At 37.1% G+C, this 15193-nt stretch overlaps 1 protein-coding gene and 1 pseudogene across 1 annotated transcript; both read right to left on the reverse strand.

Annotated features, from left to right (window-relative positions):
• Positions 1 to 4019: 4019 nt before the first annotated feature.
• Positions 4020 to 5825, reverse strand: LOC113670193 (putative skeletal organic matrix protein 5). Its single transcript, XM_027186291.2, has 2 exons — positions 5706 to 5825; positions 4020 to 4860 (listed from the first exon to the last, which is right to left on the reverse strand). The coding sequence occupies exons 1-2, from the start codon at positions 5823 to 5825 to the stop codon at positions 4342 to 4344; spliced, it is 639 nt and encodes a 212-aa protein (XP_027042092.2). The 3' UTR covers positions 4020 to 4341.
• A 4721-nt stretch (positions 5826 to 10546) lies between these two features.
• LOC149042570 (uncharacterized) lies at positions 10547 to 12518 on the reverse strand (annotated as a pseudogene).
• Positions 12519 to 15193: the final 2675 nt, after the last annotated feature.

A 15193-nucleotide genomic window follows, 5' to 3' on the forward strand; every position in this document is an offset into this window, starting at 1 on the left:
TACCTTTTTTTGCTGCTAAGCTTGTGAGCCTCGATATACTTTGAATAATAATCAATGCTATGACAACAAGGTAGTCTTGATTGTTGTTCTCTAACACATCTGAAGCAATTATTTGCCAGGGCGATAATGGAATTTCTCGAGTTTGCATGGGCTCTTTGGGTAGCTTAATCTGAAATTTCATACATTTTTCACAACTGGCAACCATCTCTTCGATATGCTTAGTCGTGCCAGGCCACAATACTGTCATGCAGGCATTAGCTTTGGTTTTTTCACTGGCACAGTGGCTAATATGTAATTTCTGGAGTATATCGTTTCTCCATAATGATGGAATAATTAACCTGATATCCTTGAGTAAAATTCCATATGTAACATGAATGTCATTCGGCACATCCCAGAAAGATTTTAGAGGAGAGGGTTCATCACGCTTGTGTTCCGGCCAGCTCTTCGTGGCACATCTGAGTAACATTTTCATAGTGGGATCATTGCGGTTAAGTTCTCGTAATTTCTATTAAGTTAACATCCGAGATTGGGAGATTGGTAGCAACATTATGGATGAAATGCTAGGTATCATGATGCATATCATTGCCAGTTGGATCACTGGTCTGATCGAATGTCTTAAAGAGAGTATCAGAAATTTTAAGAAATTTCCCTGGAACATATTTCACTTTGAGATAATATTTTTGTAAACGAAGTCTCAATCTAGGAGGTACCTTGGGCTTTTGATCTGACAGCACTTCAATTTCTGTTCCATATATATGTGTACATGTTAAATCTCTCACAGCCAAAAACAATAGCTAAGAGCTCCTTTTCCATATGAGCATGATTGACCTCTGGATTTGACATGGCACGTGATGCATATGCAACTGGTTGGTTCTGTTGCATCAAACATGCTCCTGAGCCAATTTTACTGGCATTAACTTGGAGCTTGGTTAGTAAATTTGTGTCATAGAATCGTAGAACTGGAGCACTACTGAGAACTGATTTGAGTATAGTAAGAGCGGTATCGTGCTCTGAAAACCAAGCCTATGGTTCATCACACTTAAGCAAGGATCGCAGCGGAGCAGTCAATTTAGACATGTTTGGGATGTAGTTAGTGAGATCATACCCGATAACCTGTTGTGACATGTTGTTTCTGCTATTCACATATTGTGAATAGCAGAATTTTTTTCTGGGCCTGGTGAAAATCCCAATTCACTAACCACTTCGCCCACGCGCTTGACTTGGCTTACTCGAAATTAGATTTTGTCACGGTTGAATTTGATACTGCACTCTCGTGCTCTAGTCAAGACCTTGCATAGTATTAAATCATGTTCTTGTTCTTCTTTACTTCCAATGATAATATCATCTGAAATATGTAATGCAACTGAAATATTACCAAAATGTTTCTCAACCATTTTCTGGGCCACTTCAGCCGCACATGAAATACCAAATGGCATTCTTTTAAATAGATATCGACCAAAAAGTGAATTGAACACTCAGAGAAATAAAGATTCTTCTGTGGCTGTTTGGTGCCAGTAACACTTTGACGTGTCAACAACTGAGAGATCTTTACAACCAGTAAACTTCTATTTCCACGCGACGAACTCGTCTTTCTTCTGTACCATTCTTGGGTTTGATAAATTGGATAAGCTTTTTATACTTTAGGAAATGATCCTTTTCTGTTATACATTCAAGCATATCTCTATGCCCTAAAAATTCTAGGGTAACAAATTTTGAAGGAGTTACCAAATACTAGACCTTTTTATTGCATGTGAATTTTATCTTATGGGCGTATACATAAACGTTATCATAGCTGTATTATCTTAATTAAAAATAAGGATTATTAAAAAATAAGAATTATGTGGTTTTCTTTTTTACCGAATGACGCATAAGTCGCAGCCGTACAATAAATTGTCTTAAAGGGACTTCGAGCGCATTGTTTACCGTTTAACGACTTTATGGCTAACTTTAAAAGGTACTAGTGACTGGGCTGAGTCTCTTAGAAGACACGAAACGCTAAGTATATATTCAAAACACCAGAATATGGAAGCCTAGCTTGAGAAATTATGTTGGTCAACATGTCACGTGATCACGTCATGTATAATAAACAAACCCAAATTCCTTCATTAAAACTCTATCCACTGTTACGAGAGGATAACAGTCGAACTAACGCTCGTGTAAAAGTATATTCGCATCACGGTCCAATTTTTAAAAACTAGGCTAGCGCCACATTTTGATCCCGATTTTCTGTTTAAGATATTTATGCCCAAAATCGGTTAAAAAGAAAACTGATTTGCTGTAAGTGGAAAAATTGTACCTAAAGGTGTAACCCTAAAACAATCCAAGCCATAGACAGTTTGTCTATACCATGACTTCATGAAACGTGGCGTCATGATCGAATTTTTAAAAACTTAGGCTAGCCCTACATTGGAATTCCGCCATTTAAACTCAGTTTACTTGAAAGAATCACAGAAAGAGCTTCGAATCAAACAATTTAAAGAGCAGTTTTATTGGCGACTGTTGAGGTGTGTGGTAGAAATCATGATTAAAGTAGAGTTTCGATAACTTATTTGGGACAGTTGAGGACACACAATCTATAGCTGAAATACCCTTCTTCTAAAGTAGATTTCCTTTTTTTCTGCCTCGTGTTCCTTAAAAGTGCATTTTTCTTGAGGAACACGAGTTGAATTTTTTTTTTCGTGTATACTATTATCGGGTAAAGGTATTGCATTATGCAATTCCATTTCTGCATGACATTGTGCAAAACCCCTGAATTAATTAAACTTGTCGAATTACCATACTAACACTGGGTAGTTTGGTCCTACAAGCTTCTTGTAGGCCACAAATACATTCTTCTTTATCTCCAGCAACATTTTACAAAACATCAAGGTCAACACAGGAGGCGACAAATTATTAGGAAAACAAAAAGGAAGTTGATCATAACGAGGGAAATGGAATCCACTTTCGAAATTTTGACGATTCGCGCTTGGCTAACTCGCGTTGTAGAGCGCCGGACTCCAGACCGGGCAAACACTCAGGGTCGTAAAATAATTAAGGAGAATTTGCTGCCTTTACTTTGACAATGGTTACTTATAAAACATTCTAGTCTTCTCGGGGAAGGAAGATAAGCCGTAGGCCCCTCCTCTTTTCTCTTCTCTGAAATGGTTAACAGGGACGTTAAAGAACCAACGCACTTCTCGCTAAGAGAAGGAAATGTTGCTCCCGGTCTTGCGGTCTGGCCTTAACATTGTTTACTCTGTATACATACTTAAAATTCCCAACCAATCTCACAATATCGCTGACTCAGAACGTAATCTGCTTTTTGTGCACTAAGAGAAATACCCTTTGTGCTTGTAAAAATATTTTTTGCTTGGATAAATATGTTTGTACAGTGATAACTATTTTGTCTTTCACTTTTCAGTACGAATTTTGATGTGTTAATGCTACTAAATATTTTTGGCCGGAGACATTTCGATGGCTCTGATACCTACAAGGTACGACTAGAAATTGAACTTTCGGTGGCATACTTTAAAGATTGGACACAAACTACAGCGACAATAAAGTCTAATGAAACTAGGAATTAACTATAATATTCTCAGCTTACAACACAACCCTAAGTTAGGTGACACTACTGTGTTGAACCAATCTCACTCAATCATAGAGAGTTAAACAAGACATCTTGAATAGAATGATTAGCAAAGGAGTAATTGAGGTTTAAAAACCTGTAGTAGTTTAAGTTTTAACTATTTTCAACAAAGTAAGCAAAAACAGGCACTGTATTAGCTAAAACATCAACCTGTAACCGATAGAATCAGAGTCCATTACAGGTTTGCCACTATTTCACCAGCAAAAAAAGTACGTAAGATGAATCAGTTCAGCACTCAAAGACGTGGCATTTAACAGTTCCATGCTCTAATGGCAAGACGCTGTAACTGCAAGAGATTCTAAGCTCGATGATCGATCAATGTCGATGAATCTTCGAATAGCTTTAGTTATTTCTATTTTAAAACAATAAAGTTTTGGGAGACCAAACACTGCTGTTTCTGTTGTATAAAAGTCAAGTGGCAATTAATCACCATTCATTGTCGAATATTCATTTTCTTTCGGAAATATTCTACAACTTTGTTTCTTGAAGTTAAGGTCACTATTTTTTTAGATGAAACCATCTTGTATATGCTTGTAAGCTGAAGTCTAAGGAATTTAGTATTTAGGGATATCCACATATCTTTTAAGTAATGTAAATGAGTAGTTACTGTATATTTAGAGCTTTTTAACGACCGTTGCCCAAAATGTTTTGTCGCAATAAGACGTCTCCAAGGTGAAACAAACGTTATTTACGGACTTAGTCCTCAGCATTTGGTTTTATTGCACCAATATGTACCCCATGGCTTTGATACTCTTCCCTCCATCATCTAACTTATCACGGAGTGCCTCGTTTCCGCAAGATTTTGCGCCTTTTGGATGACTTCCTGTACCAAATCCAATCAAAGAGTTGCACGAGTAGCAGTCGTTTTGGTTATTGCTAACAATACCAATTCTGACTTTAGCAAGATCACGATCACCAACAGCATTGAATCCTTCCTTGTTACAGTTGCGCTGTAAAGAGGCGTTGCTGCCAATCAACTTTTTCCACCCGTCACGACCCAGTGAGGTGTTGCGGTATTGGCTATCAGCAATTAGTGAGTGCAGAGAGTCAGCCAACTTACTGATGACAATAAACCTGAGCTGTTGGTTGATCTTCATTCCGAGACAGATCTTGGAGAATGATGTGTTCCAGTATGTGGGTAGCTTTGATTCTTGCTCGTCAAACCCAGTCTCTCCACCGAGAAGGTTGAATTCATCGTAATTTGTCCAATAATGCGCCTCATAATGGAAGGTGGTCTAAAATACAGGAGCATAACACTTGTGTATTTCTCTGAATTGATGGATTTTCCCTGTCTACTTCCTGTCGTGTTTCTGTATTTATTGATTTATTATCTGACTCATTTGTTTTATCATAGAATTGACCTCGATATTTTTGACATCGTGTCGTCAATGCTAAGGTAATTTTTGTTTTCAACACAGACCTGGCACCGTAGATCAGTGCATGACATGTCAATCTAGTTATAGGGAGTTTTTCTGTGTTTTCATTTGCACCCCAATCAAGAGTCTTTGAAATGATAAAGGATGACAGACGTCGTTTTTCTTTAAATAAATTCTGATCTCTTTGTACATAGACAAAATTGGAGTGTGATTGTGTCACGATAAAAATAACCTGATCCCCACTCCTCCCACGTAAGTCTCTGTAATATTCCTATGATCCATGATCCCTCCTCATTGGCAAGTTTATTGGTACTCAATGTTCTATGGTCCTCCAACAATCCTCCTCCACCTATCCACGTCCCCCCTGTTGTTCAAACGATGAACAATGACTGCTATTTAAATCAGGTTGATATCTACATAACCCTCAAATAGTGTGAAAATTTAACTCAGATAAGAGATTGTCCTTGTTCCAAACAGCCTTTAAACGAATTTATACTTATGGCTGATTTTTAACTTTTCTTTTTCTACAATCATTGCACACAATAAGTCTCGAAATTTACGTTGAACAAAGTCAGGTCCTCGTCCATTACCGTCTGGATGAAAAACAAAAGGCATTCATATATAGAAGGCGCGTTTTTAACTTGCAACGTTTCGCAAGAGAGCGGGTTTATACAGGAAATGAATTATTCAATAAAAGTATGCACCTCTCTGCCGTCAATCTTCATGACTGGCGTCCATCCTCCGTCTTCACATCCAAAATTTCCCATATGACAAAAAACGGACAATGGTTGGGAGTCAACAACAAGGGTAACCACACCACTCATACTGGATCTTTTTAATCAAAATATTATAGAGAAACAAAGCATTTAAGTAAACTATGACGGTGAAATAAAACTAGAGCTTATAAAGATAATTATCATTAGTGGCAATGAAAATCACATTGGCATAGATACTGACTGATAATGATAATGATTGAACACATGAGCAAATGAAAAGTTAATCCTTCAGGAAGAGGCGTCAATTTCTGCGGGATATAAACAACAGCCTTCATTGCAACAATGCTCGGTTATTTGTCCTGGAATTAAACAGGTGTCTGGGAGCTTATTATTTTCCAATTCTTCTGTAAGGACGGGAAGACACTCAACCAAGTGAATCGAATTTAAACGGAGGACTTTCTTTGCATGGTGGTTTGAAAATTAGGGTATATTTGGTGACGTGATGGGCTTAAACCAATTGCGGGAAAGCGGAATATTTGATGTACTACATAAATGACATCCGAATATCAACTCTACTTACGTGTCCTGATCATGAATTTCTTTGCACGAAGTAGGTCCTAGAAAAAGTTTTAAAATAACTTTATTAGGATTATAAAATTATATTTTCTCCCCGTTGCTGTTGTTGTTTTTTTTAGTATTATTATAATTCAGCTTCGTGGCTGGATTGAAACATTTTATTTTTTAAAGGACTTTCTTGGGCAGCATGCATGTTACTTCGAATCCTTGAAAAGAAGAGACGTCGGTAGAGCGTCCCGTCATCATTGATAATAATTATTTCCAGTCTTGCTTGAAGTTGCTAACTAACGGATGGCTCTCCAAGTATGAAATGCACTTGTTTTTGAAGAATAGTTAATCATTCTGCTCTTTTTTATGTCAGTTTACTTTCCTGTATGTGTCTCTCTCTCTTTCACTCTCTCTTTCGTTGTCTTTTCTGTTGCTTAGAAATGACGATGTAAATGAAACATGTTTATGCAATAAGTATACGACTTTATGCTTCTCAATAATTGAATTGAACATCTCACTTGAAAGACATAGAGGATTTTTGGTTTACCTATTTGGCACCTCGGACCTTTGTATCCAGCAGGACATAGACACCGATAAAGTTTGTCTGTAAAACTGCTTTGACAAGTGGCGTTGTTCTCGCAAGGATTTTCAGCACACATGTTCTTGCGAAAGAAAAAAAGAACCTTCACGCTCAATATAACACGACTTAGCCCAAACAGCGTATTATGCAAGTTTGTTGAAAAGTCTCACCTGAACTGGCTCTGCGATATTCACTTAAGAGAAACTTATACAAGAGCCATTCAATTCAAATATTGTTTTTCTGTGGAGGTGGGTCACGGTTGATACATCTAAGAATATGAGGGGATGAACAAATAGAATGAGCGAATAGATAACTATACAAAATAAAAAGGGAACGAGTGAAATGATAATCGGAAAAAGCATATCTCGTTTAGCCTTTAAGGAAGACAAACGTTAGAAGAAGGCCAGGGTAATTATTTTATGCCCAAGAGAAGTTACTGATCATTTATCTTGGATGACGCCCTCTCAATTATGGCTGCAATACATTATAGACGGTGTTTCCTTGAAAAGGCTGCCTCGAAATATCAAAAAACACAGAGGAGAGTCCTTACCACGATGTGATAGTGATGTGAGCTTTCGTTTCTTCTGAATTCCCTGGGGTTGCTGTACTTGTCAGATGACAGTAACTCGCACCATAGTCTTATTTCGAAAGCCAAGTTCACAGAAATACAGGAAGGATGTTGAAGGCATCTCATGGTACGTTCCATGAATTAAACTGTTCAAAACTGACCAAGGCCATAGCTGACACCTTCAGTTTGCTTATTATGATCATCTTTTCGTTTTTTAAGGTCCCTAATCACTTTGTATCGCTTCTTGGTAGTAGCTTTGCTTTTATGTTGTGCAATATTAACTCTAAGCTGGTCTTGGAGTCTGAAACCCATCCTTGGTATATTTTCCAGGAGGAATACCAAGGGCTTGGAAAAGCTTAATTATACTAATTGAACCAATATTAAAATAAGAAACAGTATCATAAAGTCCTAATTCCAATGTCTCTCTTCCAACATAAATTTCTTTTGGAATCCTTTGCCATGTAAGCATCTTGCCATGTAAGCACTTCTGCAGCAAGTTGTTCTCACTAAGTCGAATATATTCAGGCTTTAGCTTGGCAATAACAGGTAAAGAAAGGCCAGGTCCATGCTTAAAGAGATTTTTATGGTTGGCTTTGTCCTTTTGATACTTGCACCAACTTGCATTACCTGTTGGGCAGTGGTCATGAAGTGGGCATGCCTCACTTGAGGCACAATGCATGAGGCTAGCATGGATAGCTTTAAAAATAGCTTTCTTCATTCCAGCCAAATTTCCAACATTGGACCTTATGGCAATGCCATAATAGTTCTGCAGTTTATCGATTTGATTGTCTGTGAGTTTCCCTTTGCCTCCAAGGCCTGGATTGTCACGCTTTAATTTGCGAAGTGCAGTTCCAACCCTCTTCTGCACGTGACTGATGCATTCTTTCTTTTCCACTAAAATTCCAGCATCTTGATAAATATTCTTTATCCTGGAAAAACTCTTGCTGTCCCCATCCCCATAAAATTCAGTGTACCTGAGATTGTGCAGCTCAACAGACCTTTGATATAGTTGATTGAAGCTTTCGATACGAAGCCGAAGATTCCTTCGCTTCGCTTTGATCATGTGAAATGCCATCTGTGGATTCACGTATCCCACTCGAAGTGCTTTCGACAGCAATCGACTCTTCTTCGTTAATTCTTGAACTATTTGTAAAGCGATTTCCATAAAATTTACGCTTCTTACGTCTCTGAGACAAAAATTTCGCCATTTTGATGATTGAAGCTCTCTCACTTGCGAAAATTCCTAACTAAATGATTGATAATAACGGCCGTTCACCGAAACATATCAAAACGAGGCTAAAAGTCATTGTTGGGCCCCAGTCTCCCAATAGATTACTCAAGATGCAATCAGTTTGCTTTGGCCTGGGTGGAAATCGCACTTTTAGGCCCTAAAAGGACGCATTTAAAAATACGTTTCCATGGCAACGGAACAACAGTGCCTTAGAAATTGCATTTTATTACTATTTTATTACAAATTATTCGCAAAAAGACATTTGGGACGATTAAACAAAAGCCTTTAGAGGTGAAATCAAATGAGAAAAAAATGGACTCATTTTCAACAAAAATTTCCTTTTTTTTTGTATCGTACCACCTTAAAGGGTTAAACCGTGGGTATCTCTCTAACTTTCATCCATCGACATCTTGAAAACAACGCAAATCCGCGCGTTTGCTCAATTGCGCTCGAAATATTATTTTGATCGTTTAAACTTCGTTTGTTCATCTTCTACGTTGAGGATTTTAGGTTTTCGAGACAACTGGATGGAAAATAGATCCCAAGTTGTCCTAAAACGTTGCATAAATATGATCCGTGTGGTTACGCTTCCTTGACTTACAAAGTAAAAAAAGGTGACCGGATGGCGACTCCTCGATAATTATCGTTGAATCAGGCCATGAACCACGCACAGTGTGGAGAAGATCGAAATTGAAATATAAAATTCGACAATCTGGTCCTTAGAGACATTCCGCGTAGCTTACAGGGACACACAAACAAGCTGAAATACGTTTCGGTGTTATTTACAAAACAACACGCATACACTCTGAAATAATTCTTGCAGTTTCTTCTAATAATTTGCACACGGAACGCAATGAACTGGCGCTCTTTCTTAAAATTTGTTTCCATCATTAAAGATTTACTGTTGTTATGCACCACAACATTCTTGAGGGACATACTTGACATTTCCGTGCGACCATCAAAACCAAATAGACAAATATCCGGCTTGATGTATAGCTTATTTTTTTCCCTCTTTCGCGGTTATAAAAATTGAAACCAACCACTAGGTAATGCAACGAATTAGAATCGAAAGTTATAAAATGAATTGGAGAATGCTACATTTTACTGATAATTTTATCTCTTGAGATGTATACCTGTTTCGTGGAAGACAAAGATTATGATGGCTGCGGAATATTATTGCAAATATTGTAAGGGATTACAAGCCATTACAGACCATTAAGATTGTTGTGTGGACTATCCTAAAAGGTGTTTAGTGAGCGGCATAAGTCTCTTAGCCGAGACGAAACATTAAGTTTATATTCAAAACGCAAGAATATGGAAAGTCTGTACTTTTAGAAAGTCTGTTGGTCAGCACGCAATGTGATCACGTCATGTGTAATAAACAAACCTAACTTTCTTCAATAAAACTCTTTTTACTGTTACAAGAGGATAAGAGTCAAACTAGCGCTTGTGTGAAAGTCCATCCTGATGTTGTTTACCCAGCTTAAAAGATGGTAGCCAATTGACAAAGATGTTAATTAACCAACACTTTAATTAATGATTGGAAGACATTTCATCCCTCTGTTGTGTTTTTCTGACAGCTAATTATAATTTTAAATAATCTCACTATGTCAGTTAAATAGACGAGCTTGAATTTGACAGTTCCGCTTTACGCTTTCGTCTAACGGTTGTGTTTTTGAGACAGCTAATTATAATTCTAAATTAACACCTCATTATGTCAGTTGAATAGACGAGCTTTAATTTGACAGTTCGGCTTTTATATAATGATATTTAAACAAGTAGCTCCCTCACCCGTAGGTGATTTACAGAGAGGTCCTAATCCAAAATAACATTAAATTGTTAAAAGTAAATAAAAATTGCAGATATTAAAAAAGTACAAAAGTAAGCTATGGATTAAAAGATTTTAAAAAATTATTCCTAAACTGACATATAGTGCCAAAGTTCTTTAAGTAACTGTCCAAGGCATTCCAGTCTTTAAGGCATGATAACAGGTTCTTTGTTTGCCCCAGTTCCGTTAAACTGATGGAAGTCTAAGATGATCTTTGCAACGAGTGTTGTATCTATGTACATCGCTGTTTCTAGATAATTCCAATTTGTGAGATGTAATTCCCTTCACGCAATTATAAACATACAAGCAGCGATGGAAGTGCCTGAGTTGATTTTAACCAGCCGAGCTGATTGAGAGCATCGGTTGCAGAAGAGTACTATGGTTTATCTAGAACAAGTTTTGCCGCCTTATTCTGCAACACCTGCAGCTTGTTCATTAAGACAGCGTTATCCTTATCACCCCATACCATATCAGCATAATCAAGGATGGGAAGGACAAGGCTTTTGTAATAAAGAAGGCGTGCGTTATACGGCAACAAATGCTTGATTCTACGCAAAAGACCTAATCTCTGGTTCACTTTAGATATTACATGTTCCACATGTTCGGTCCATGTAAAGTTGGAGAATAATTTTCTTTCACCTAACAGTTATAAACTGTAGATTTTCTTAAGAAACCTTTGACCGCCTAAGCCGAGGGCCGGAATCTCCGGGGGAAAAAAAGTTGAAAGTAGCAATTTGTGGACAGCTTGCGTCGGCAAAGGAATAGGAGTACTTCTACTATTTGGCCAAAGTTATGAAGATGGTTTTACGCCATGAATGCCTAGTTGTGTTTATACTGCTACACTTGTTCTCATGCCAAAACGAAAATAAACGGCTGGAAATAGGGCCCATCCTTTTTAAAAGTTTACCTTTTGTTCTAATCTTTCGAAATATTCACGCTATATTCTTAAAACTTTTTTGCGAATCTAATTTACCGTAATCCAAATATTACTTTTGCATTTTAGAAAAACATTTTCTCAGGAGTCACGAGGAAGAGTTGAAGACCACTGGACCTAGTAGTTTTAAACAAATCGACGTTTCCCTTCTTTGGCTCATACGCCTGTGGTGACCAATATCTAGATAGCTCTCACATCAGTAAAAAAAAAAAAAAATTCTGTAAGTGGAAAAATTGTACTCAGAGGTGCAACCTTAAAACACTGCTGACCATAGACACTTTTGTCTATACCATGAAGCATTGCGTCACGGTCCAATTTCTAAAAACTTAGGCTAGCACCACATTTTAGTCCCACTTTGTTGTTTATAACATTTAATGGCCCTTTAGACTCAGTTCACTTGAAAAAAGTACACAAAGAGCTTTACGTCAAATAATTCAAAGAGCAGTTTGAATGGCGTCGGCTGAAATGCGTGGGAGAAAGTTATGATTTAAGTTGAGCTGCGATGACTTAATTATTTGGGAAGGACGAGACACACAATCTATCAGTGAAATACGCTTCTTCTGAGCTTGTTTTCCTTTTTTACCGCAACTTATTTCCTTAAAACTGCATTTTCCTTAGACAATTCGAGTCGAATTTTTTTTATGATATTTCTATCAGGGAAGGGTATTGCATTATAGAATTCCATTTCTGCATGACACTGTATAAAACACCTGTCAAATTAACGTACTAACACTGGATAGTTTGGTGCTAGAAACTTCTTGTAGGACAAAAATGTCTTCTTCCTAATTCCAGCAGCATTTTGTCAAACTTCAAGTACTACACAGGAGGCGACAATTTATTAAAAAGAAAAACACATTTCTGTTGAAGTCGGTTACATATCGTCCTAATTACGTATGGAAATATAATTCCCGAAATATTTCTTGCAGGAAAACAAAAGAGAAAATGATAATGAAGGAAATGGAATCCGCTTTCGAAAGTTTGACGATTCGCGCTCGGTTAACTAACGTTGTGGAGCGCAGAACTGGTGTGCAGGAGGTGCCAACACCCAGGGTCGTAAAATAATTACGACCGAGTGACCAGTGGCTGCCTTTGCCATGACAAAGGCTACTTATTAGACATTCTAGTCTCCTCGGGTAGGGAAGATAAGCCGTAAGCTCCGTCCCCATTCTCTTCTCTGAAATGGTTAACAGGGGACGTTGAAGAACCAACGCGCTTCTCGCAAAGAGTAGGGAACGTAGCTCCCGGTGTTGTGGTCTGCCCTTGTCATTGTTTACATAGGCCCCCATTTAAAAACCAGCTCTGAGCTGAACTGGGCTAGCCTGTCTAAATATCGCAAATATATATGCACATAATGTTATTATGAAACGTGTGGAAATAATTCTTACTATTAAATACGAATAACACTTAATTATAAATCACCTTGTGATCCAAATGCAGTGGATATCATGACACAAAACAGCAATTGATGGACACAGTTGAAAACGGAATGCATGATACAAGACTCATTAGAAACGTTCCCTGATAATCTGAACCTAAATAAAGTTCTGTAACCAATGGTTTCGTTTTAAATAGTTTTGACATTTGCCTTAGGCCATGAGGAGCCGCGAGCACTATGTTCTCTCTTTATCATTATTTATTAATGTTTATTTAATATGTTTTTTTAGCGACCAGTGGTATTCCTTAGTTGCTATTAAAAAAAATTCCGATACCATCACAAAGTAATAGCCATAGAATGTTTAAAATCATCTGGAACCCAGAGTTTGCTTTAGGACTGTTTACCCTATAGATGATTTCCTCTCCGGGTCTTTTTCACTTGTGCGTGGTTAAGGAAATTTGCCTTAAAAGACAAAACGAGGAAATTCTATTAATTAAGTAATAGCTTCTCGAACTCCCTGTATACATATACATATCAATATTTCCGACTCAGAGCGTCATTTGTCTTTTGTGTACAAAGAAAAATATTTTTGTCCTGGTTAGATTACTTTTTGCTTGAATAAATGTGTTTGAAAAGTAATAATTATTTTTGGTATTTCTCTTGTTCGCCATCGTGGATAACACTGTTCACAACGATTTTGGACATGTTTATGCTCCTGCAATTGTTTCTTCGGCCGAAGAAGTTTGAATGGTTCTGATACAAAGCTCGACCAGAAATTGTACTAACCGTGGCGTAGTTTTTTCAACATCTTGAAACTGTCACTTATAGGACCAATCACAGCATAAAATTCAGACGATACTTTAAAGATTCGACACAGACTGCAGCAACAATAAAGTGTTATGGTACTACGAATTAAATACACTTTTCCAACTATTTTTAGCAAATTGCGCAAAAAAAGAAGGCGCTACATTCACCTCCACGACACCTTTCATATCCATACTGTCGCCCCTACTTAAGAATGATTAATAACATTTCCTAATGATACGCACACTGATATTAAAACCGTTTGTGCTGAACTGAGATAAATTGCACTTGAAAGAATTGTTTTAAACAAGATGGCTTAGGAAAAAAATATGTAGCTATGGGTTACGCAACTTTCCTGCAATTTTATATTCATAACAAAATCGAGAAGACGTTTAGACTGGTAAAGCTCGCAAAATTTCTGTGTCATAAAGTAATTGACTAAATTGGTTCGTCGTCGAAAACGCGTGCGTTAAAGAAATGAATAGATGTGAACCTAGTTTGTGAAAGTGAAGAATTCATTTGATGGTTTCCTATGATACCGCTTTTACACATGCACAACAGCTGGCATTGTGAAACTTTGTCAAATTATCATACAACCACTGTTAATTTTGGTGTTAGTAGGAACTTCCTGTGTGTCATGATATTCGTGTTGGGTGATGTTTGATAATCAAGCAGCCTTGCTACAAGCTAAGTTAGCCAATTCACCTTCGCCACACCTTTCATATCCATATTTCTATCCATATTTCCTTCTCCCCCTTGATTTTAGCTGAAATACATATACAACAGCAGTGGCAATATGATGCTTTGTTAAATTACCATAACGATGTTTATTTTGGTTCGCTGGCAGGAACTTCCTGTGAATCATGTTCCTTCTCCATGATTTACTGTTCCTGTTTGGGAATAAAGGCTTAATATTGAAGGGCAATGAATCAGCAGAAATTCATTATCACACGTTCAAATTAGTTTTGATATCTACATAACTCTCAAATTTTTCAGTTCTTTCCTTCTTTAATTGCAGACAGAATCGAAAAATGATTAATGTCATTATCATTGTTGTTATCATTATCATAATTTTTTCATCTCAGGAGTGAAAAGTACTCCTTCGTAAACCCTTACCTGTTTATTTTTGTCCATTTAATTATCAAAACAAGCACCTCTTTCGGACTCTACAAGGAAACGTTCAAATTATCGATAAGAAGCTCTAACTTTTGACGAAGTAGGCCATGAAATTCCGATTTTGTAACGAGTAGGAAGATAAAAAAAGAAATAAAAAGTAGGTTTTCAATTATCATAGAGTGTCATAGGAAACCAAAATGTGTTACCTTTTATGGGAAGTAATTTCAGCATTGTGGTGGCGCAAACGTAGTCACCTCAAAAGTATTAGAGGGACATTTTTCTGCGAATGAAATCTTTGATCAGAATCGGTTTATTTATTTATTTTGTATAAGTGGAAGTCTAGAGCATACCTTCAATGACTTTACATTACTTCGTTTTTTCCTCGAAAATGTTGTAAAAACAATGTGCTCATGTTTCTCAATTTGTTTTGATCACTTTTATTATTAAATAGGTTATTTATATGGCTTTCGAGTTAG

The sequence above is a fragment of the Pocillopora damicornis genome, chromosome 7 (genome assembly GCF_964200805.1).
Source record: "Pocillopora damicornis chromosome 7, jaPocDami1.2, whole genome shotgun sequence".
NCBI classification, from domain to species: Eukaryota; Metazoa; Cnidaria; class Anthozoa; order Scleractinia; family Pocilloporidae; genus Pocillopora; species Pocillopora damicornis.